This window comes from Blennius ocellaris, assembly GCF_963422515.1.
Source record: "Blennius ocellaris genome assembly, chromosome: 2".
NCBI lineage: Eukaryota > Metazoa > Chordata > Actinopteri > Blenniiformes > Blenniidae > Blennius > Blennius ocellaris.
In genome coordinates, this window is record NC_137651.1 from 21587577 (window position 1) to 21609487 (window position 21911).

At 41.4% G+C, this 21911-nt stretch overlaps 1 protein-coding gene across 1 annotated transcript in view; it reads right to left on the reverse strand.

Annotated features, from left to right (window-relative positions):
* Positions 1-2771: 2771 nt before the first annotated feature.
* The window catches only part of LOC308138142 (chloride channel protein 2-like), a gene marked incomplete at both ends in the record, with an annotated part of 138964 nt that continues 119824 nt past the window's right edge, over positions 2772-21911 (reverse strand). The window contains 5 exons of the mRNA XM_080507129.1: positions 2772-2966; positions 4872-4958; positions 10510-10614; positions 13833-13871; positions 21687-21719. Coding sequence (XP_080363255.1) covers positions 2772-2966; positions 4872-4958; positions 10510-10614; positions 13833-13871; positions 21687-21719 — 459 coding nt within the window. The remainder of the gene's footprint in view (positions 2967-4871; positions 4959-10509; positions 10615-13832; positions 13872-21686; positions 21720-21911) is intronic.

Sequence of the window (21911 nt, forward strand, 5' to 3'; positions counted from 1 at the left end):
AAAAATACAGGCACGGTATGGTCTAACACAAGACGACGTCATTCACTCGTCTCGTACTTGTTCCCGCTGAGTGATTGTTTTTTTTGGTACATTGTGATCATACAAAACAAATCCTGCATGCGCTCTCTCTCTCATGCAAAGCCATGCTGGTTCTCTGGGCGCATCCCAAACCGTACGAAAACTGAATCCATGCAATGCGCCGCACACAGAAGAGAGGCCGGGAGTGCATATTTAAGGCATCCAAACTATGGAGATGTGCAGGAAGTGGTCGTCCCCAAAGCAAGATGGCAAGAGAACAAAAGGCAAAAGGACTGGTTCTTAAAAAAAAAAAAAAAAAAAAAAAAAAAGGATCATCCAATGAACTTAGTAGTCCACCCTGATCAAAACGAAACTATATAGGTTTGTGCTTAAGGACTAAGAAAATAAATGTTTCAATCGATAAACGAAAAAGTCACAAGTTAAAGGCAACATTCTAATTAGTTCAGTGGTTTTTGTTGGTTCCAGCTGTTTTCAAGAGTCTTTCTACGATATGTGCAACATCAGCCAACAACATGGGAGAGTCGTGATGATTTATGCACGTGGCAAGACACTTTATATTCGACTAGATTCTTCTGAAAGCTGAAGAGGACACGTCACGAGCTCCAGAGACGAGTTGGTGTCCGACAGTCACGGTTTACTTGCTACACAGTCGTTACTTAGTGTTTAGTAGTCCTTAAAAATGTGCTTAGAGAAAATAAACATTAGGAAACAAAGTGAATGAGAAATCAGGTGTGTTAAAACTAAAGTGGAGGTTGTGATGCAGAAAGCCACTCGTACCATGTTGCCCCTGGAGCTCAAGAGAAACATTTTAAGGTTGGAAACTCGACTCCACCTTGGTGAAAACACAGAACCAGAAGTTGTTACCAGTAAGCTTCTCCCAGTGATCCATTAGAGAGGATGACCAGCTTAGACATCAAATATGAGGTAAATATTATGCAATTTAGACTCTGGAAGTATCTGGAACATTTAAAATGCACACATTTTGAGGCCCGGTTGTTCGGGTTTTCTTTCTATTGTCAGAAGTTAGGATGCAGTGTGAAAGAAAAAAAGATGAGGACAAGATGAGCAGGTGGGCTGAAGAACAGAGAAAACAAATCAATGTTTCTCAGAGTGTGCCGACCAGCCTGCAGCATCTTCATCAATTATTAAAAAGAAAGTACTTTAAGTTATCTGTCATACCAGAAATCAGAAAGCATTAAAACATTAATGCCAGTTGCAGGTTAGATGTGAGCAGCTGGTCCCCTGTAACGTGAACTGAACGAGGTCCATCGGACTTATGGATTTCCTCTGGCGGATTTATTTACACCACGTACAACACGTCTTAGCTCTGCACGGTGACGATGACTGGTTCACGTGCAATCGCAGAGCGCTGCAAACCTTAGGAAACAGCATTAGGAAACAGCGTGCACCGCTCCCCGCCCCCCCGGGACCGTGACATCAACCGTCAGAGGTTGTGTCTCGCATGCAGCGGAGGGACGGAGGTTTGGGCGATCAAAGGCCGATTGATGAGAGGGCCCGGAGCAGCTGGTTAGGTAATGATGTCTTCATTCTTTCAGGCATCCATTTACTCCCCCCCCACCCCTCCGGCTTCCTGCCCTCTCCATCCGCCCCAACCTCCTCGGGAACACTTATTAGGAGCTATATTTAGATAAGCAGAAAGACCTCGACTGTGCATCGCTGTACTCTGTTTGTGTGCATCCTCATGAAGTAGGAATGGAGTGTGAGGTTGTGAAAATGGGCTACAGGTGCTTCCGTTGCTGCCAACTTGCATAGGATGGATCATTAACAGGCAGATGTAGAGAGGAGAAGAGGGGCGATGGAAAACTGGTGAATGCAGAGAACTAAAGCATCTCTTCCTGTGGGGTGGAGCATCTTCCAGCCAAGACAAACATTCCAGTCGAACAGATATGAAAGCAGGAACACAATTGATCCTATAAGAAATAGTCGTTGGCTAACACACACACGCGCGCGCGCGCACACACACACACGCACGCACGCACGCACGCACGCACGCACGCACGCACGCACGCACGCACGCACGCACGCACGCACGCACGCACGCACGCACGCACGCACGCACGCACGCACGCACGCACGCACACACACACACACACACACACACACACACACACACACACACACACACACACACACACACACACACACACACACACACACACACACACACACACACACACACACACTATTCTTCTAACTCATCGCTGCTGAATTCCTCTACTCGAGTGGAAGACATGTTTAAAAGAAAGCGCTCAAATTTGAAAACACACAAGCAAAACAAAATCTGCTAAAAAAAACAAAAACAAACAAAAGATCCCTTTTTTAAAACATTTGTACCCAGGCCCACACAGACAGCTGTCCTTTGTTTCCTGGTTGGCTCTGCTGTGGGGAAATGGAGAGTCGAGTGCAGGTAGAGAACCGTGTTCCTCTCGCCCTGTTGGAGTGTGTGGTTGGATCAGTGCAAGACTCCTGGAGAAAGAAAGCACTGTGGGAGGCCCGTGGAGCAAAATCATTGGCGGAGGAGGGGGAAGAGGAGCAGAGGAGGAGGAAGAGGAGCGGGAGGAGGAGGCTGGCGTAGCAGTAGATCTCTTTCCAGAATTAAATATTGATCCTGAGCCCTGAGGATTTTTGCACGTTTGTGGCTTTGGAAGATGAAAAACTTTCCCTTCTCTTCACCTTCCTCCACCTTTTCTTCTTCCCTCCTTGTCGACTCCTCACTGGGACTTCTCGTCGGACTCGGACGGAGTGTGCTCGCGAGGCAGCGACATGCTCTTGTGGCGGTCCCAAAGCTTGTGGAGCTCGGTGGCCTCGTTCTCGCTGCTGCTCGTGCCGCTGTCCCGGAAGCTGGCCAGAGGCGGACGCACCTTCACCCCTTTCACCGTCACGGAGCCCTCGATGGCTTTACGAAGCTACGAGGAAAAAGACGACAAAGACAGAAAGAGTCAAACACGGAACTGAAAATGAAAATAGATCATTTTTGAAAATGAAAATAGATCGTTTTTGAAAATGACGTTTGTTTACAAGGAAACAGTGCTGAAAACGATGTAGTTAGGACAAAAGGCAACGAGTTGGAGTTTTTGATTGTTTTTGTAATGAAACCACACACGGGCACGGAGAACAATACACTACGACATTCGTAGGCACAGAGCATTTTCGAAAAGTTCTACCTTGACAGCTGCATTTTCGGTGGCTCTGAGCACCGTTGTCATGTAAACAGAAGCCCAAAACGGAACACAAGGCTTCCATTTTCACTTGAAAATATTTGTTTAAATGAGTACATATGTGAGTGGTTTTACTACCAAATATACACAACCAATATGTGGCTTGCTGTGAAAACGACATTGGTGATCATTTTACCAATGGTTCTAAACGGACTCCAATAAAATGATGTTTTCAGTCATTGCTGCTCAGTGTTTTCATTTTTATGTTTTCATTACCTGAAGGGGGAAAAAAAAAAGTGTGTATGTAATCATCTTGAGTGTACACATTGAAGTTTGTGCTTCTCTTTCATAACTCTCTGTGAGATCGAGTTTGTGTTTGTCTGGCCAGGCCAAGTTAGTCATTTGGCTGATGGGGTGAAGGATTTGAGGGCTATGATCCTGTGGCTGCGCTTAGAAAGACAAACTGTGGCATTGGAGAAAATGCAGTACAAAAAAAAACAAAGAGAAAAAAAAAACAAAGCACACAAACAGCCCTGTGATTCCTCTTTCCAATACGGACCAGAGAGGCAGTGATATAACAGCGTGTCTCTGTGACAGACAGGCAGACTTTGCATGGCTGAGCTTTATCTGCTTTGGCTGGGTAATTTTTTTGTCTGCTGGTGGAACACAGAACAAAAAAGCCTAAATGCCAGGCAGTGCCGCACTTAGCAACAATCCTCTCCCCACTTCCTGGCGGATTCACAAAGAGCGGAGGGGCTTTCAGTTGTTTGTGAGGGAGGGGAGAGGGAAAGAAAATAGAACAAATCACGAGAGGAGAACAGACAGAGAGACAATGGACAGAGACGGCAATATTAAGCAGCCTTTTGTCTGTCACAGTGCATAACAGGCACAGAGAGGAGGAACCATTAATGACTGGTGTGTGTGTATGTGTGTGTGTCACGGTAAAAGCACTCCAGTTCATTCTGACAGTCACGACTCGTCACGCTCCGGTGTTGAAGAAACCGACAACAAGTTAATTAAAATCCACAAAACACCTACAAGCGATTAACGGTGTGGCATCATAGGGTTGGAGTCTTTTTATCGCCCCGTTTACATAACAGTGTTTCAGGTGAAAACACATCCTTTTAGTGTTTTTGGCTTCAGAAAAATTTATTTGCACGGATTGAAAATGTTTGTTTACACTGAAACAGTGGAATCGTGGAAAATCCTGTTGGCCTGCAGGGCCACTACTGGGTACTGTTGGTAGGTGAGGCCACCGTTGTTGCCATTGTTCCGGTACCCACGCATGTGCCGAAGAAGTATCTACTACGGCCGTGGTGTGCATTTCCAGTAGCACACCCCAAAATGTGGTTTTCCCCGTTTCCCCGTTTCCCCGTAGCCTGAATCAAAACATTTCCAAAAAGCTGCACTTGTCCCCGCTTACACAGAGACAAAGCCTGAATCTTCTTGAAAAGTTTCCTTTTGCCTCATTTATTGATCTTGGGAGTTGTTTTCAAAAAGTTGTACTTTCAGTGGATCCGAACACCGTTGCCATGTGAACAAATGCCCAAAAAAGCAGCAAAAGTTTTTCCATTTTCACTTGAAAACGTTGGAACGGTCATGTAAATAGGCCGAAAAAAATGTCAGTGCAGTGACCTGAAATGAGCCGCTTACCTCTTTGAGAGAAACTACCCCGATGAGGCGCCCGATGCTGGTGACGTAGGCGTGGTCGAGGCCCAGCAGGGAAAAGATGGTGTGGGTCTGTGGGAAAGTAGGTTGGAAATCATCAGTACCCCGCTGCAGTCTTCTGCTATTTGAACATAACACTGGAGAAACACACTTTCCTCAGCCGAAAAACCAACAACTTCATCAACGATTCTGCAAATCAAATATTTCGCTGAGGTGGAAATGAGTGCTTTGGGAAATGTGGCACAGGGTCATTCAGAGTGTAAGAGGATGACATAACAAGCTGTATTAAATATGTTCTGATTAAAGTCAGATAAAAGGAAATGGAGATTCTAGATCGAATTTCTGTGGTGCATTTCTATTTCCAATGTGTTATGGCCATCATCTAATCAGCTGGGCTCATTCACTGTGAATGCAGACAGTTAGAATGGTGCATTTCCTACAAAAAAAATGTACATATTTAGTTTAAACCAACTGGACCACATTGACATGTATGACAGGAAAGCACATAAAAATGATGAAGTTCTGTTACATCGTGCCGCTTTTCAACAAAGCTCCAGAATTTCCCCAGGAACAAGCGATGGTGTTATAAAAATGCAGCTCGAATCACGAGGAGCTTTTAGACAGAACAACAGAAGTCAGTGAAACATTGGAACTAAGCAACTCTTAAGTGTGCAGATGTTTTAGGGAAAACAGCAGAAGTACAAAAACGTTCAGCTAAAACATTAAAAGAATGAAAGAAAATGATGAAAACAGCTGAGGCTGCAGAAATTTCAATCACAACAATTTTAGGTAGGAGACATTTTAGTATAGATATCTGTAGGTAGTGGATAAAATACTGAAAGGTTGTGTATTGCTAAAAAAGACAAAACAAAATCACCCCAGTGTTAAACTCACCACGGTGCAGCAACAATTTAAGAAAATTAAAGCAGCAGATGTCAGGCGCTGACTCAAAACTCAAATCTCAAAACTGCATCTTCAAACTGTGTGAAACTCTATAAGGCCGTAAAGTAAAGACAATTGGAAAGTAGTCTGTGGTTTTGTGGTGTGCTTCCATTTTTAGCAGTAGACTGAATTCTCTAAACGGTGGTGACACAAATTAACCTGTGACAGCTGTCTCATCAATGGGCTCGGGCAGAAGGTTGTTGAAGCTAGAAGGGACAAGAATAACACTAATAATAGTAGAACTGTTGTTTAGTGACATTCTCAGCTATAACTTTGTAAAAAAACCCAAACTATTTTAAGATAACACATTTGAAATCCCTCATTGAGAAAACTTAAAAGACCAAAATCAAACAAGCTTCTGTGAGTGATATTAAAGTTACTCAACCCTTCATTGTTCAGTTTTCTACTTGAGTTATCAAATTTATACTGTTCGAAATATTGGTCCCATGTTTGTTCAGCACTCTTACAGTATTTACATTATATGCCCAATTAGAGCTCCTATCTACTCACGCAGGGGCTCAATGTCCCCACGGAGATCATTAAAGTTTAATTTAATATCACCTTGAGGTACAGCATTCCTGTGTGCAAGTAACAAAGAGTAAGAGGTCAAAAAACTTCAGTGGGTAAATGGGAATGATTGCAGCTTCACCTGACTGTTGGACCTGCTTTTTTTATTTGTAAGTCCTTTTAGTGTTTAATGGGACTCCCTCCTGGGCCTAAAATGGATGTTTGGGACGCATGAAATTGATCCGACGGCGCAAAGAAAACCCGAAACTGTGCCAAAGAGAAGACTATTATGGGGCTGCTGTGGGCTGTAATGCAATCTGTCAAAGAGTTTCCCCAGTGGAGGATGTTACAGGTTCACCAGGGACAGAATTATCTCACCTCCTCTGCTGAGCGTTCACATCTATCTGAAGCACTGTTCACGGATAAAAGCCACTGCGTGCAGCGTTTCACAATACAGAAAGGTCGCAACTGGTGATCATTGTTGTTGATCACAGAGTGTAACAACTGGCACAGACGGGGTGGAGGCATCATGGGAAACGTGGCATGGAAGTGGAGGAATGGTGCCAGTAAAAGAGCCAGTAAACATTTTTAAATATCCACCCATACCGATAAAAAAAGAAAAGAGGATTGAGTAAAAATTCTACTGTTGGTTAATTGTGTCGGGGATCACAAGAAAATAATTAATGTTGTGTGAAAGCTTTTCTACACTCCAGGCACAACTGTTGACAGAGAAACTGTCACATTTGTATTTTAGTAAGAAGCCGCCTTCGCCATGGTGCCTTGCCAATGTCAGCCCTGTTTACATGACAGCACTTTCAAATGAAAAGGAAAACTTTAATGTTTAATATTTTGATTTTTTAACGTGTGAACATTATAATTAAAATTTGTTGCCTGTTTAATTAACAAATACGCTAGTAAAACATGTATTTATTTTTAATTTTTTACTATAAAGCAGTCTGGTCTCATTCAGCCAATGAGTGCCTTTGGTTTGAACCACAACAACCGACGTATGGTTTCATCATGACATCCAATGGTAAGTGCATGACGATTGCCTATTTAGTGGTTGAGATCCAAATTCTGTCTGCTTCTGGTTATCTCTATGCAAGTGTTTATTAATCATCATTAGATCCTGCGAACTGAATATCTTTCTTTCAGTGCAGGTTTAGGTGACTGGCAGCAGGAGTTATTGTCTTTGTTTGAGGCCAACATTGAAACTTGCTGTGTGTTTCGCTTCCTGCTGCCGTTGAGGCTCCATCAGTAACATACTTGTGGAGAAGTTTACATTCAGTGGTGTGTGTAAGTTGCAGGATTTGTAAACCTTTCACCTTAATCCCTTTAGTTTATTTTCTACTCTTGCATCGACAATATGCACGTAAAAGCTCCACAATTTAGGATGTTATTATGCGACACTATTCGCAACATGTTTAGCCAGAGACTTCTAAATTCCCCAGCATCCTCACTGAAAGATCAATCTCCGCCATAGCACCAGTAAAACTGACAAAACTGTCACAGTTTTCAAAATGTTTAATATATTATTGAGAAAATGCATCTAGTTTTATGTTCCTTTCTATGCAAGAACTGAGGTAAAACATATACTGCTAAAAGTTAAGAGAAAATCTGTAATTTCATTATGTCACCCTGGACACTTTTTCAGAACTTTAACAGATGAAATACCAACAACCGAAAAAGTTTGACTGATCCCAAGAGCAGAAACAACCTTCACACAATAAAACATTCTCTGCATTCAATTTGTAGCCAAGAGTGGTCGTGAATTATCCAGTGTCAGGGAAAACTACTTCCAAGAAAGTTGGCTCAGACAGTCCCCTTTTAAAGTTTAATTTAAACTCTTTGTGGGGAAGAGTGCCAGGAAATTATACACACTGTGTTGACATCAAGGCAAAACAATACAGACATCAACTGCAGTGATTTGGATTTCTGTATCCAAGATGTGGACAAACCTTGGTCCAATCGCTGTGTTATTGTGGTTTGTTGTTGAAATGTAGGTTCCATTTAAACCAATGCATCCCAGTCAAATCATGAGAAACATAACCATAGTGTGAGGGTGGCTTCATGATAGCATGATGGTTGAAAAAGTTCCAATACAGTAAATCCTCAACATTAGAAACACTGATTACATATAAGTTAGAATACTATGCCATTAGTTAGCCATTAGTTGCTGTTTGTTTTTGTAACTTAAGAGAAGAGTATGCAATAAACATTAACAATGGGAGTACACTGATCTTTGAATGGACAGACGATGAAGTTGGATTGCTATTATGGTGAGCTTAACTAATCACCCTAAATTGCCTGTAGATATGACTGCGAGTGTGTGTGATTGTCCGTCTCTGTGTGTTTTCCCTGCTTTGATTGAGTCACGGTGGCATGAATTCTTCCCTGATCCATGCAAGCATATGTTGCTTTGATCCTTGTTTGCACGACTCGAAATAAATCAGGGAGCTCACGTGGGCCAAAACCCCAGACCGCAGTGATTCAAGCAACTTCATCATTTAGGAAAAAAATCTGAGGGAATTACTCTGCACACATACAGACTCATACCTGTGTGAAGGCAGGCGGTGTGTTTAATATGCTGAGGGAGATTGTGCGTGGTATTGGCTTTTGGCAGTGTGCGTTGAAAGGAGGGGAGCGAGATGGATTGGTGCAGGATCCTTCTCTTAAATGTTTAAAGAGTATTCGCAAAGAGCCTTGAGCACGAGGAAGAGGGGGATGAAGAGAGGAGGAAAGGGAGGTGTGGAGAAGGTAGGATTATGAATGGAGGACATTAGGTGCAGCCACAGGCAAGGTACAGTTTGTTTGTGTGTAGGAAGTGAGTGTTTCAACACTTTGGTTGTGTGGGTGTGCAGATGCTACACCAAGGTGTGTGTGTTGCAGACAGCCTGTTCCTGGCTGAATGAGGGTGCTGCAGTAAGAAAAGTAAATCAAGTTGTGAGGAACTAAAGCTCATTTCTTTAAGCTGCACTTTCACTCAGCAGGGAGGAAACTTGACTTAAGTGTGTCTGAGTGTTCTTGTTTCACGCTCACTGTTGGACCAGGGAACACTTTTGGGGTAAAATTGATCTTTTGAGAACCAAGATGCTGGAGCCCCAAGTTGTATTTGCATACTTAATCAGGGTTAAGATGTGGTACCAGGTCTGAAGTTACAGTGATGTTAAATCAGAGGTGTCGAGCACATTTGAGTTAAGGGACAGATACATTTTAACTTTCAAGTTTTTCTTTGACGTGGTACAGAGCATACGTGATGAAAATATCTAGATTTTCACAGAACTAAACAATTACTACAGAAAATGACTGCAATATCAACATAAAACCAATTTTAATGAAACCTTCTGGTGCAACATTCACGTAAGTTGTTGAATCGTGCATGTTTTTACAGACTCACACTGACATCATGGCTTTAAGGCTGGGAGGCTAGTTTGATTGTAACGAGGTGAGGAGCATTCATGGCAGCATCACTAATGTCTCAACTCAGGTCTCAGGGTATTGTTGTGTCTTCTACATTCATAAAATTACTTCAGTAAATACATGTTTTATTTGAAAATGTCCTTGGTAGATTGGAGGTTCTTGCAGGTCAGTTTTGGCCCACAGACCGTATGTTTGAAGGGCAATATTACTTTATGTCACGCAGGAAGACAATATATGAGTTTGTGGGTGGAAATGTCTGTGTATGGTCTTTAAATGTGTTATTCAGAGTTCATATTGGAGTGCTTATTTACCGTCAATCGTGCTTTTGTTTTTTTATGAGCAATAAAGTTTCCCTGAGATTGATTTCTCAATAACACCAAGCCTTGGTTATTGGTAACACCAAATCATTAGATGCTATTTCTGGCCTCCCAAGTGGCTCAACCCTTAGTTAATCTTTTACAAGCCACCCACTTGCCCAAAGGACACAAGGGGTCTGGTGTACTGATTCTACCAGCTGCTGATATAAAAATCCCACTTTTAGTGGTAAAATAAACAATAAAGCTATTTTGAATAAAAAGTCAAGCACAATGTTTATAATGTAGAAGTTTCATCTCTATGCATTCCCTCATCGCCGCTATGGTCTCGCAGCCCTGACAGATGTGCGCCTTGAACACTTCAGTAAGACATTCGTATTTCCGCTTCAGTGTGACGGACCCAATAAAGCTGAAACGGGCAGCTGTATTTGCAATCAGACCTTATGCAGTGACGTGCGCTCCACCAGCTGGAACGGGGCCGGGTCGATCTTGCAGTTGTTGAAGTTGACCTGCTCATCAAGCTGCTTCTCCTCCCACTCAGCAATCTGCAAATCACACACATTTCCTGAATTTACAGAAGATTCGCAGACAAAAGAGGCAAGATCTATAAGGTATTTCAAGCCTTGTAACAGCACTTGCACAAGACTGAGCAGATAATGAGTAAGTAATCATGAAATCCAGTTAAAACCTTGTATTAGAGCTTCCTTTTATCGCCTTAACTTGTTAATTTTGACCGTCGGAGACAAACACTCGGGTTTAACAGGAGATGCTGGTGACAGACGATGTCTTTATGTGCGGTGTCAGTCACTAAACAGGAGGCAAAGGCATCAAAGAAAGCCATACCTCCACCTGACAAATCACACCCCTCTGATAGACAATCAGTCTACCAGGCGCCGCTCTGAATGGCTCTATAAATCATACAAGACCCATGGATAGTGGGCGAGGTGAATGGGGAACAGGGGAGGAGAGACTCGGACAGAAGCGATGACACGGCAGATGTATGAGGGGTGAACCATGAGTGATTCTGATGGAAGGCGAAGTAAAGGTGGAGGGAAATGTGAGGCTGACAGAGAGGAAATGAAAGGTGCTGTTGATGGATGAATTATGAATGATGTCATATCCAAAAATATAAGACTCCGGGGTGATTGGCCTGTCCAGGGATATTGAGAAATCCGGAAAGCTGAAAAGATCCAAAAGAGCAAGCGAAAGAATCCACTTAGACGAATGGAGGTTTCTGAGAAATGATTTCATCTGATATATGTGTCAGCTTTACGAGTCTACTAAAATACTCTCTGCTTATCCAAAGCATGATATAACTTCTGTGTCGCAGAGCTTTGCTGGCAAAGAGATGATTATCAGCACATCAAGGCTCATCCATCCAGCCATCGCCTATTTTCACATTGTCCACCTACAGGCAAACTGGATTCACCGATGACGGACAGGCAAACTAAGTACTATATGCTATCAAACAAAAGTGGTTTATGCAAACTCCTAATGGCCTCTCTTGATTCTCATTTCATATAAATAACGCCAAAGTTACCCAAACAGTGTGGTGTAAACTTTTAAGCTCGCCTTTCTTCTTACTTCCAACATATAGAGGCTCTAAAAATGTGTTGCTAAATAAAGAAAGAAAAATGTTCCCCAAGTAATTACTTTTGATCTGTGACCATTCTGCCTACACTATTAGATGCCTTCATCTTTTAAAATAAATGGCATACAGTTGTACATTTGCCAAGTATGACGTGTACAAAAAATTACAAAAAGAAGCAATTACTTCACATTTTGGAGCTGTAATTTCTCACACTGAACCACAGCAGATATAAGAAATATTCACATTTCACCTTGAAGCTTTGGTACTTTGTGAGAAATGAGTCGCAGGCCTAAAAACCCAAAGAGCATTATAAATCAGAAAATAATTGCAGTCGCATTATAAGTACTTGTGGCTCATGCATGAACAGAGAGAACCAAACCTTTGGAAAGTAGCAAGTTCCATTGAGTAAAAACTAAAAATCTTAAGTTGGTCCCCTGAACCCAACATTGCCAAACAATAACAACTTTGAAGCAATAGAGGTGCTCTTTTCCATTCGTCATACATGAGATGTGCTGCTGTTGAGCCTTGTTTTCTGCCATCAAACTTTAAATGTCAAAATCATGTACTTATGTATCCGCTGTTGTTTTCACGTTTCTTTCTGAACCGGTCTGCCTAATAAGTAATTTATGTTTGTATTTGGAGAGTGCTGTTCAGGTTCATTGAGTTTCACAATGGTTGCTTGTTGGAAGGTGTTTGGATCGATGTGGTAACTGTAAATGGGATATGTCATATCAACAACAAGGATATTTTTTGTTGTTGTCTCTTCTCGTCTCTGAGCGCTTCCACACCGGTCTTGTTGCAAGAGTAAAAACTGTTGTGACACTGAAAGGCTCTCAATCATATATTATTGTCTGCCTTAGCTGCCAAACAGGACAAGGGCAAAAAAAAGTAAATAGAGGAGATTTTAATAGTTTTTGTAAGACCAACAAGCGATGCCTCTTTGACATCAAAAACAGACATGAACAACTAAGAATAAATACTAATACTAAATACTTTGAAGTTATTGAAGAAACCATTAAACTCTTGGAATCAGACTGGATAAAAAAACAACAACAAAAAAACGACTTTACCAACTGGACAAGAATAGATTTATAAGTGGTTATCAATTTTATAGTTTCTTGTGTAGAGGCTTTTTCGTATGTGAAGCTCAAAATCAACTATTTACTTTTGCATTCGTTCATGGACTCTGTAACAACCAATACTGCAATGATGGACAATAATGTAATGACTGTCAATAACATAATAATTTTGGAGAACTTAAATATTGTAATAATGTGCCAGGGTGTATTGAAATATTTGAGGTAGTTTATCATTGAAGAAGCATAAAAAAATTTCTTTAATAATTCCAGTCAATAACATTGAATTAATTTCTTGGAAAAATATTTTTTTTGCAGTTGTTGTACAGTTTGGTCATCAATACATGGTGTAGTAGTGGTGTTGAGATTTGAGTGGTGGTCTTCATAAATTGAGGATACATAATATGCAGCACTCTCAGTTATGGCAGATTAAAGTTTCTACAATTTTATGACAATATTAGCAAGTTTGCTATTTTATTGCTTTTAGTACATTTAAAATGGTAAACATTATGACATTGATGGCAAGTATTACAGTACATTATTGATAGGCATCTACATGGACCATGTATTTATTTATACTCATTCAAAACAATGGAAATAACAGTGATAACCGATGATGATTTTGGACTGTTACCATGGAAACTGTCAATTTCACCCATTTCCATATGATGACACACTGCAGAGTCCACAACAACTGAGCAGCACAGAAACTCAATTAAAAACATTGTCCACAAAAATTCCAATGACTTTCACCACATCTATTGGCGCGTTTGTTAGCGGAGGATACATTTACCTGCACCCCCTTTTGCTATTTACTTGTTGCTCTAGGCGTTAGGCAAACCTGCTTTATGGCACCATCTGTTCACCTCATCCTCCACCTGAGCCGATTCCATCAATATGAGATCATGGGACTTGTTGAAGCTCAGGCAGAAGACATGATCCTTCTGCTGTTGCAAGTTAAGTAGTACTCCCAAATGATAAGTGATCTTGACACTAGTAGAGTGCCTCCATTTTCAGACCACTTGTGCTGCACTCTCATTGGATGTAGCCTGCATGTTGATGGTACATCTGTGGTGCAGATGGCTGGAACTCTTACCTCCCTGATGGTCATGTCGTCCTCCACGTCCCCGTCATCCTGCAAAGCCACAAAGAGCAGTGAGCACAAAGAACAAAAGTCTTCGGTACACATTCATACGAGCTCCAAGAGGAAACCCCCACTGCGTACACTACAGGTAATGGTAAACACATGGCAGACAAGCAGAGACATCTAGCGGGCTATTAACTTGATAAACATTTAGTTGTACTTTTCAACTGCAGAGCTGTTCGTTATGCCTGTGCACAGAAGGCATAATGACAGATAATTGCCCATGCATCACATGAGAAGTGTTATATTGCGCCGTTGTCTCCAGACAGATGGACAGAGATGGGATGAGTGACTAAAGGAGCGACTACAGTACATTTAATGAGTGCGGGGGCTGTGATGTATGAGATGTCAGAGCAGATGATCATTATAATGATGGATCCGCGGCACGCTCCGAGTGCGCCAATTGTAACTGACAGGCTGATGTTGCCGGCGCTTTCCACGAGCAGGAGTTGAACCAGCACCCATCGCACTGCGAGTGCCAGACAGGCCCCCGAAAGATGGAAATGCAGAGTGGGCGAGAGCGTTGCCGCAGGGGTGTATTCGTCTGGGTAATGGACTGTGAAATACAATTTCAAAGTGTTTAGCCATGTGCTTGAGCACAGGTAGTTACTTTACCAGGGCTGGACGCCACAAAACGTACGTGTGTGTGAGTGACAGAGAACCAGAAAAGGCAGGGTGACAGTGACCCAGGGGCTGATGGGAGCCCTGAGCTCATTTATCCTCATCACTGCTGTGTACGACCTGTCGGTAACCCTGGAAACTGTGGCCGTGGGGCAGGGGAGAGGTGCCCTACTGTAGCATTATGCAAGCAAAGGCCAGAAGTGCCTGGAGTTTATGAGAGCAAACATGTAGACACTCACACAGGTACGGGTACACACCAAAACACACATCACTCTGCTTGTCACACAACAGAAGGACACTGTAAATGCCAGTTCTTTCAGGAATGAAATCAAAAATCAAGACAGAGAGAGTGAGAGCGAGAGCGAGAGCGAGAGCGAGAGCGAGAGCGAGAGCGAGAGCGAGAGCGAGAGCGAGAGCGAGAGCAAGAGAGAGAGAGATGGGACTGTGCATTCAAAATAGGTGTTTTGATAACGATTTTCTGCTTAATAGAGTAATCTCTGCTTTTGGAAATGCAAGTCCCACATAAATGGATAGGTGTGTGTGTGTGTGTGTGTGTGTGTGTGTGTGTGTGTGTGAGTGTGTGAGTGGTGACAGAACAAACTATGCGAGTCCGCATGCGACTGACAGTAAAATCAGAAAAACTGTGTTGGCATATTGAAATGAGACTTGAATGGGTACATAAGTGTGTGTGTGTGTGTGTGTGTGTGTGTGTGTGTAGCCGCATGTGACAGGCAGATTGCTGACAGTGGCCCGATGAAGCTGTACGACTTGCTCTGCAGCATTGTGAGACCAGACAAAGATTAGAAAAGGCCATTAGTTGTCCTGGCCCTCCCGGTCCTGCCACAGCCATCAGTCTGTAATCGCACCTCCTGATTAGAGTAAATCATCTCCTGCAGCAGTTCAGTGGAGGAATGAAACGGAGTGCATTTCCTCAAGAAGCACAGTTGGTCTCTCTCGGTCACAGATTTCTATCTGACAAGGTCTCCCCAAACAACAGACGCTGAAGGAGCGACTGAAAAGTTCTAGGATTGGCTCCCAAATGAGTCCTGACGGAGTTACAAGGATCCACCTGGAGCAATGGGAACTGTAATGAGTCGGTCTAATTTCAAACATACGACTTCATGGAAGTGGCAGTAATAGGACGTCGGTGTTAGGACTTGGTTGAACCACTTTCTGATCACACTTTAAATAGACCTAACCATCCTTATGGGCACTTTAAATTACCAGCAGTAAGATGCAATGTACTGAAAATAAGTTACATTACACCCAACCCAGGTCACAATCTCTCCACGTCTTTTACATGTACATCTATATACAACAGCATTTACTGTATATCCCTTCCTGAACCTGTGTTTGAATCCCTCTCCACAATGATCATGTAAATAGACACCCAAAAGGCAACGAAGGTCTTCAGCTGACACTTGAAAACGTGTAAACGGGGTCTTAGTATCATTTCTTAGTAATAATTCTCGCTTAAATGTCTCTAACCCATGCCTGTTATATTAAGTAAACTCATGGCACGAGCTTCTCTCTCTTTCTGTGTTTTCAGATTGTTCATCAGTTGACATCACCAACACTAAAGCACCTTTTAGGGAGACATTGCATCAATGATCACTTATCGCTTACATACATTCAATTAACTGCTTCCTTCTTGCCTTTAAATTCCATTACTGCATTCACAGTGCATCTGATTAAATGCACCGAGAGGCTTCAACGTAATTATCAGTGACACCGTTCATGACTTCATTGGGACTACAGTTGGTGTGACGCTGACCCAGAACTTTGGGTAAATTTGTCGCGTCGCTGATGAGCTGGGTCATGACCACTCTAACAGTTGGGGAAGTGCGCTCAGATTCTTCCTAATCAAATGATCTGATATCAAACCGCAAATTGGCCCATGCACAAAACACATTACAGCCAGAGTGTCACACTCATTGTCTCGAGATAATCTCGCCCTTGTCTCCTCTGTGTTGTCGGAAAATTTCCAGGAAATGAAAACTTTGTCTGATCCCTTGGCTATTCTTCCTCTCTGATACCTGAAGGACAACTTTAATGGAGACCCCTTCCTTTGTGATAGAACTCCGCATTTGCTTCTATTGAAGTTCTTCTGACCCTGATGGCATGAATAATTGCTGCCCCGTTTTGGTCGTCATAAAATGGCAACCCTAAATCTTAGTGCACTAAAAGTTTTCAAGACAGATTTTCTCCTGATTGTCAGACTGTCTGAGAGTCATTGTTACTTTTCTTGTTAGAACCAAGGAAGCGTTTAATATGCTGCTATTAATCACTCCATCTTCTTGAACCGTTTTTAAGATTTTGGCCTGTGGCCAATCAACAGGACTCCGAGACTTCTCTTTGGAAACTAAACTTCTCACTTTTTCCAATTGATAAAGTGAGTATCTTTCAATACAAAGTACATACATGACAAATTGTACGATTCACTTAATGATTCATTAAATTAATTAGCCTTAAAACCAAGAAAATATAGATCAAAATCCATTTGACAATCTAATCTGACACTTTCAGTCTAAAATTATTGCTCTAATGTTTGGTAGTTACGTTCAGGCAAGTATCAATTTATCAAGCGGACATTAGGCTTGTCTCAGCTACCAACAGTTGCCACGAAACATTCACTCAGCTCAAATAATTTTCTAAACTGCCTTAGTCTCTTGAATGGTCCTTCACATCATACCAGGTTTGTAATTGTACCATTGTATTTGTCCTATAAAACATTGCTTGCTCTATCTAAAGGGGTAATTTGACACCAGTATCATTGTCTTGTGTGTTTTGACGAGAGCTGATAACACTATCTAGAAGTTTATGATGAACTGCACAGTCCAGATTGAACATTAACAGCAGTTTGAAAACTGATTTACTTGTTTATGCCATTCATTTCTTAACTACAACATTTTGGCCGCTATACACACACAATAGAATATGTGGTATAACTGAGTTATGCTACAATTGTTTTACACAATTCTCCTCATAAAACTTTATGAGGAGTTCTCCTAAAATGTTTGTTGTTATGATCTGCTTACAGAATAGAAAGTCATTCATAGTTGATGAAGGCCCAAAGTTTAGCAACCTGGAAACTAATTCTGCGAGGAGTACTGAGCTTACTAGATCCCGATAGATTGCAATTTCACATCGTTCTGTTGTTGGCTGCCACTTCAGCGGGGGTTGATGACATTTTAAAGGCGTTCAGAGCATTCACAGATGTCTGAGGGCTGAGCTGCTCCCCACAACTTATTGACCGACTCCATAAAACTTTGATGAATTTCACATGGATTCCAAATACTATGAGCTATATTACATTAATTAGATGAATAAAAAACTACAATCTCATTAATGTCACATTTCTCACATCATAAACACAACAAAATCAAAAGAAATCTGAACTATTGAAGACCAATAGCTTACTATAATGAAGAACTTGTACACAAACAGCGTCAAGTGATATATTAAGAAAAGTAACTGGTACAACTGCTCGAACTGTGTTGGTGTGTGTGTGTGTGTGTGTGTGTGTGTGTGTGTGTGTGTGTGTGTGTGGGTGTGTGGTGGAGCCACAAACAGCAAGGTTTTCCAGATCGGCCTTAAGTTGGATGCATCTGGATGCCTGAAACACAACAGATGTGTATAACAGGCATCAACATTTGGAAGCTCATCATGTGTCTGATCATGAAATCTTGCTGTTATTTTTCATCTTAACATATAAACACGATAGCTGTTGTAAAACCCAGATTGATTTTTGTTTGTTTGTTTTTTTTCAGCCTGCTTACGTTTTCCTCATTATAATCATGAATTTTGCATTGCTACTGTAACCCGGTTCGACGACAGAAACAGAATGTCACATTATTAACCAGCAAAACATTTCAGACACTTTATCCATTTCTTTCCCGGGGCCTTGCTTTCTCGATCTCCCCTCACACTGACGCAGTGAAGTGGGAAGAACCAAACAGCTATTCAGAATTCAATTGAAGGTGGGCTTGGCTGGAGGGGGCTCATTACACACATGAATCAAGGCTGAGGAATGAAGCGGAGACGACTCATGTCTCTCTATCGACACCCACAGCGAAATGTAGGGTTTGATGGGCACACAAGTAAATTTATAATTTTACTGAGGGGTTGTCTTTTAATGTGCAATTTTTATTGCTAACTGAGACATTAGTTATTGAATGAAATCTGCCGTTATTTGATTGTTATCCACATCTGGTAGAAACCAAATTACATGGCCCAGCAGAAAGGTGTGCCTCAGGTTTCTGTATTGGAATCACCTCTTTTTTTTTCCCATCGACATTAACAATTTCCCACTTTGGTTTTTTTTAACATTATCTAATGATGATATAAATGATCTTCAAATTCAAGCCGACTTTCAATCTGGTTTTAACATTTTACAAAAAATAGTTGTTAAACAACTGATTAGAAAGTGCTTAATAAACAATAAAACCAATAAAAAAGCTACAATCTGAAAAAAAGGTGTGTGAGGTTTGTGGAAGTAATTACCCGATCTCGCTTCTGCAGCAAGGAACAAAGCAGTAAGAAAATGTGTCAGTCCCTATTTTTAAACGGCATGTAAAGCATGGCGGCACACAAAGTTTAGACATGGTTACACGTTGGTACCAACTCCTGAAGGCTGCAGATGCAAACCCACAGGCTGAATTTACTGTAAAAGCAACATTGCCTGTGTACGCTGGAGGGGTTCATTACTAATTAACTTACTGCAAGGCAATAATGACCAACATGCCTCCAGGCCCACTTAACACTTCCTAAAATTCTCAGTGCTAATAATGTACCATCTGTCTCAGCACTGACCAGACAATATGCTCCTCATGGGGACACTTAACAAATCACTATACTTTATTAAATCAGAAGCAGCAGTGGCAGATGAGGACCCACAGAGGAAATGTATAGATAGGGTTTATATATGAATGGTAAATGTGGAAACTTGTGATCAAACATCTTCCTTGAGTTTATTGTTGTATTTATTATTTACATAAATACATACCAAGACATACTAGCCTTATTTATTGATTTTTTGTAGAAACTCGGAACAAAAACTGATTGCAAGAAAACAATGGAGGTAAAGTATGAAGGACAAAACTTTCCGAGGCTCTTCAGACAGGGAACAAGTACATCAGCCATCAGCAACAGAGTCAATACTGGTATGGAAAGTATAATGGACACAACATACTTGATTGCAATCAGCACCCTCTGGGCTTCCTTAAGTTCCGTTTACACGGGAACCGTTGTTTTGGGTTTCTGTTTACACAGTGTCATGACTCCAAGCCCATATTCTTTTTAGATTTTTTTGACTGTTTTCATACCAAACTGAGCCATCTCTTATGTATGAGCATCCACTTTAAACAAAAGATCACCCTGTGTGAATCTGCGGTCTCCGGCCCGCCACACAGCTCAGCTTGGGCACTGCTGTGTCAAAATGTGAAATACACGCCTCGGGCTTCGCGCTTTACGCAGACGAATGAAGAAGAAGAATAAAAAAAAAAAAAACAGCCTCAGCACGTCTCACCTGTCGCTAATTTTGTATTTTTCATTAGACTCCCTAAGGCAAGTGAGACTTCTGCTGTGTGAATGTGCAGCAGGAACCGAAGCCTCGAAAATTTCCAATTTCTTTACAGATGACATTTCATCACTGAGAAAAATAATTTCAGTACCGCGCTGAATATTAGGAAATTTACTCCGGATGTGGCGCTCCACTCCAACGCCCCATGAGGGGGACCGGTGTATTTCGATGGGAAGCAGAGCATGATTCAAGAACACAACGCTGTCAGTGTTTGTCTCCTTACTCACTAACTAAACTGTTGGCAGTGTCATTCATCAGCTGTACGCCATGGGTTTACACACAGACCCCGCAGCTCCACATGAAAAATGATCCGACAACGCTCGCTGCTTTTGAATGATTGAAAATGTGTACCGACTTCGATAATTGTCACTGACATGTGAAACTAATGGCGGCCTTTCAGCACCTCAAGTCTAAATCATTAATAGTGCTAATAGAGTTACACTAACAGAGTAATGACACAGAGTCTGAAGAAAGAATAGATCAACCTTGTATTATAAACACAATTATATGACGCCAGTGACAAATCAAGAGTTCCGATAAATTCTTCAATTCGCTTGTATCGCTTTCAAGAGTAACCGTCTGTTAAGAAGCTTATTGTTCCCTTTAAAACCAAGATTCATAGTTCAGCCAATCATTTGCAACATGTATTCAGACAAAACGGGAGTACAGATCAAACGCCTTCCAGATCCAATCTAACAAACTTTCTCACTCAACTGTTGAATATGAAATGACTTCTTAATGACTTAAAACCCAAACTATCATTAAAATAAAGCCTAAAATAAATATGCCAAGCCGATTCAACTTATGTGAAAACCTGTAAATGATTTTCATTTTGTTATCACAAAGATTTATTAAAACATTTTTAACAAACCACCAGGGGGCAAATACTACATGTTAACATGCAATGACAGTACGTGCATGATATCGAGCAAACATGCAATATTCTTGTTAAATATTGCGATACAGATATGATGTATGTATGTTGCACAACTTGATATTGTGATAACAATAGACTTGCAGCCCAACTTAAGATATATTGATCCCATAAGGCTTAAGATTGTACAAAGATCTTCAGCTTGAAGTTGCTGCGTAGTTCAATTTACAAACATACTTGCAAACATGCATTGGTGGTTTCATTATATTGTTTAACTGTTGGATCAAGGTGATTTTATTGGATTCAGCATCTACATCGTTTTACTTTTGTGAAGGTGTCTCAAAAGTGAAGCAACTTTTTTTTTTTTTTTAAACACATGGCGTGACAGAAGTTACAATGCATTTTAATTAAGACCAGTTTCTGTAGAAAAACTAAATCTGTGAGGAAAGTCCACAAACTGTGCACAGGCTTGCAGAATTCAAATAATTTTTCAATTTGCCAATGTCAGACAGGTGAATTGTCACACAAAAACAGCTTATGCTTCAGAAACAGAGCATCCTCAAATTGTCACTGTCTTCAGTCTTCATGATTAAGTCGCATCAAATTATTAAAAAAAATCGGGACATTTACAAAAGGGAACATGACAAAACAACAGTGGAAATCTCAAATTTCTCAAAGGGACGAGAAGACAAAAATCTGATCAAAGGAAAAGTGTGGACAACATGCTCACCCCAAGTAAACTCTTTAGGTTGGGTGGTGGCTCCTGATGAATGAAATGACATCATATGTGATGAGTGAGAAACATTCGGCTGATTTATGTCATGTGGTCATGTCTGATCATCTGACATGCAGTGCTGGCGAATCCAGAATGATTTCCCTCCATTCATAATCAGACACTGTTCATTGATTGGCATGCATCGCTGCCGGAGAGGTCGGACACCTACATCCCGGTTAG